Source organism: Plectropomus leopardus, unplaced genomic scaffold (assembly GCF_008729295.1).
Source record: "Plectropomus leopardus isolate mb unplaced genomic scaffold, YSFRI_Pleo_2.0 unplaced_scaffold30, whole genome shotgun sequence".
Taxonomy (NCBI): Eukaryota; Metazoa; Chordata; class Actinopteri; order Perciformes; family Serranidae; genus Plectropomus; species Plectropomus leopardus.
In genome coordinates, this window is record NW_024632711.1 from 3,210 (window position 1) to 7,169 (window position 3,960).

At 43.3% G+C, this 3,960-nt stretch overlaps 1 protein-coding gene across 1 annotated transcript; it reads left to right on the forward strand.

Moving 5' to 3' along the window:
• LOC121938568 (C-type lectin domain family 10 member A-like) lies at positions 1-3,960 on the forward strand. The gene is made up of 8 exons (XM_042481794.1): positions 1-154; positions 1,066-1,173; positions 1,381-1,470; positions 1,576-1,641; positions 1,759-1,851; positions 2,310-2,464; positions 2,611-2,717; positions 3,485-3,960. Exons 1-8 carry the CDS (start codon positions 16-18, stop codon positions 3,630-3,632), a joined length of 906 nt encoding a protein of 301 aa, XP_042337728.1. The 5' UTR covers positions 1-15; the 3' UTR covers positions 3,633-3,960.

Below are 3,960 nucleotides of genomic sequence, written 5' to 3' on the forward strand. Positions count from 1 at the left end.
GCATTTTGGTGGACGATGACCCTCGGCTGGTGTTTGGACAGTCACACTGTTTGTCAGTCTTCATCGGGAAACAGAGACACATCAACTGAAGAAGACATGTCCACTGAATACCATGACAACGTGGAGGACGACACCAGCTCCTTCTGGAACAAAGGTACCCATCTGTCTGTCCATCTGTCTGTCCATCTGTCTGTCCATCTGTCCATCAACACAAAACTGAAAGAGTTAGTAAAGGTTTTGGAATTTGCAGATAGCAATTTCCTGGCCTGAAAAAGTTTTGGAAACTTAAATATACCCTGAAAGTTTTGGAAAAGTCCTGGAATTTTGTCTCACAAACCTGTATAATAACACATGGTGGACCACTAGAAATTTGAAAAATTTGGACGTTTTGGGCTGATAAATGGTGACATTTTTGGTGATTGGCATGTTTTCAGTAAAAATCACCCAAAAAATTAAGGAAATAATCAGGATTTTTTTCTGATAAAATGGGCAAAGAGAGAGATACCACAAAAAAATCTTTAAAAAAAACCCCAAAAACTAAGAAAATAAAATCACCATTATCTTTCTTTAAAATCCACCTAAGATTTTTAAAGAAAAAGAAATTTCCAAAACTTTTTAAAGCCCCCCAAAATGGTTTAAATTACTTAGAAAACAACACTTCAAATCCACAACATTTGGGAGGCTTGTTTTCTTTGATAATCACCCCAAAAAATGTATTGAAAAAAAAACAGCATTTTTTTTGTCAATATAAACAAATAAAATAAAGATAAACAGATCCCTCCCCAGTGCTTAAAAAATATTCACATGATCTGACAGCATTGCTTTTTTTAAAAAAAAATTATAAAGGTTTTTATAAAGTAATGAAAAAGAACTGATGAGGAGTGTTGATGATCCTTTCAGATAATTTAAGTCTTTGAATTTTGCCTCAATGTCATGGAAAGTCATGGAAAGTCCTGGAAATGTATTAGTAAAAATGCTTTTGAACCCTGCTGAATACGCAACTGTAAAAATAAAAAACTCATCTTCCTGTCTGCCTCTCTGTCTCCCTGTCTGTCTCTCTGTCAGAGCGTCCTCCTGTCTTTGTCTCAGGAGTCTCCAGGTTCAGACGCTGGTTGTTTCCCGCTCTGACAGCAACTGTCATCCTGATCCTGATCATCATACTGGGAGCAACCAGTGAGCGCATGCACGCACACACACGCGCACACACGCGCGCGCACACACACAGACACACACACACTATGTGGGGACCACTGATTTCATGTTCTCTGGTGAGGACCACCCTTTTTTTCATCACTAAAAATTTAGATCCGCTTTTTTTTTGTGTCACTGTGTGTGTGTGTGTGTGTGTGTGTTTGTGTGTGTGTGTGTGTGTGTATGCAGACACAAAGACGTTGAACCAGCTGTGGTCTGTGGGAAAAACTGTTTCCAACATGTCTGAATCACTGAACTCAGCGCAGCATCTCGCCAAAGGTAACACACCTGTCTCTGTCCTCCAGGGGACGTGAGAGACATAAGTATGTCCCTCTCTAAAACTTAAACTCGATTGGTCCAAAATGTCCTGTCTCTCCGTCCCAGATACAGCGAAAGACGTCCACCGTCTGAAGTTCGCTGTGGAGAACAACAAGGACCAGCTGACCTCAGGTAAGTCCAACTTTTCCTAAAACACGACTCTGACAGATCGTCACTGAACGTAACACACACCTGTAACTGTGGTGAGTGTTTGTGCGTGTGTGTGTGTGTGTGCGCGCGTGTGTTTAGTGGCCGAGGCCCTGAAGCAGCTGTCAGCTCTGGACGCTCTCCAAAGGACGGTCACCGAGCTCAAATGTTCCCTCGAACGCATCATCAACAACAGTAAACGCACACACACACAAACACGGTTACTTTTCTACAAAAAACGTCCTCATTTTCTTAAAATGTATCTATTTTCCAAAAATGTCCTCATGGTCCGGAAATGTCCACATGTTCTAAAATGGCAACACTTTCAATAAAATGTCCCAACTTTCCAAAAATGTTGCCTCCTTTCAAAAATATTCTCAATTTTTGAAAATGTCCACACTTTCTTTGAATGAAAACACTTTCCAAAAATGTCCTTACTTCTGTAAAATGTCCTTTTGCAAAATGTCTCCACTTCCCAAACTCAGTCCACTTTTCAAACATGTCCTCTCTCTGATGTCTAACTGGTCTGTGGAATGTCTTCAAGAGGACACAGGGAGAATTGTCTTACACATCATCTGTCCCTCACCATGTTTTTTTCTTCTGTCTCTGCTGACCTGACTGTCTTACTGTCCGTCTTCCGATCTGTGTCTCAGGCTCAGTTTCGAGCAGCTGTTGTCCCCTGAACTGGGACAGTTTTGGCACCAGCTGTTATTTCTTCAGTAGGACGCCTCTGAACTGGCACGATGCCAGAGACTGGTGCAATGGACACGAGTCCCACCTGATCATCCTCAACACGGATGAGGAGTGGGTAAGACGGACAAAGACATCATCTCAGAAGACACAGAGTGTGTCCCTGCGGGACGTCTTCAGACACATTCAGGATTCTGGATTTTTAAAGCCAGCTTTAGTTAAATCAGCTGTGTGTCCCTCTGTCTGTCTGTCCCTCTGGTCCAGGACTATGTCAAACAGTACACCACGGGGACGTTCTACTGGGTGGGTCTGACGGATGAGCGGGGGGAGTGGGAGTGGGTCAACCAGACGCCGTACGTCATGAACCGCAGGTGGGCTGAAACTGTCTCTTCGTCTCCGTGGAAACAGCTGAGGCTTCTTTTAAGACACACAGTGACACATGATACTCAACATACGGCCCACGGGCCAAATCTGGGCCCTGACAGGGTGCCCGGGGGGCACAACACCCAAAAAAGTGCCGGTGGAGGATCCCCCCCGACATAAATCCTAACTAAGACCCTAATGTCCTGAAACGTCCTAAAACAGGAGAAATGTCCTAAAAACCTAGAAATTTCTCAAAGTCAAAGAAATAACCTAAAATAACAGAATGTTCTGCAGTTTCCTCATAATAAATCCTAAAAATGTCCTAAAATCCTAGAAATGTCTTCAAATGAAAGAACGTCCTGAAATCCTTTAACTTTTGTAAAATTTTAGAAAAATCCTTAAATTTGTGTCAGAAAATCGTAAAAACATCCTGTTTTTGAATAAACATCCTAAAATCCTGAAAATTATCCACAATGAAAGAAACGTCGTAAAATATGAGGAACGTTCTATAAGTATCACAGTGACCTTGACCTTTGACCTCTTCCTTTTGCACACTTGTTTGTGTTATAGATGTAAACATATAAAGATAAACTCTCCAGTTTGGTCCTTAAATCTAAACTTTATATCTGATAATCACAACGTGAAAACAGCTTTTTAAACATCAGGAAGTGAAATCTGTTCAAACTGTTTTCATCATTTAAAATCACGTCTACACACACACACACACACACACACACACACACACACACACACCTCCTGTTTCTGTGTTTTCCAGGCGGTGGAGACCCGGTCAGCCCGACGCCTGGACCGCTCACGGTTTGGGCCACGGAGACGAGGACTGCGCTCACCTTCACAGCGACGGACGCCTCAACGACCTGCACTGCTCCACCAGTTTACGCTACATCTGCCAGAAACACAGCTGAAGAGCGCCTCACAGGCCCCGCCCACCGCCTGCGCAGGCTCCGCCGACGCTCCATCCACACGCTGCTCACGCCCCGCCCACTACCCGCTCGCATCCTCTGTAACATTAAAAACATTAAATAATCTGATCGCAACACCTGAGACTGACCTGTTTCTGTCGTTACCATGACAACGGGCTGATGACATCATGTATCGTCCAACAGCGGTTGGTGTGATGTCTGAGGAGTCGGCGCCTCCTGCTGGTTAGATTTAGGAAACATAAAGTGACACATTTAAGGTAAAGTTTCGATGAGATGGTTAGATTGAGGAAAGAATCAGAGTTGAGCTTAA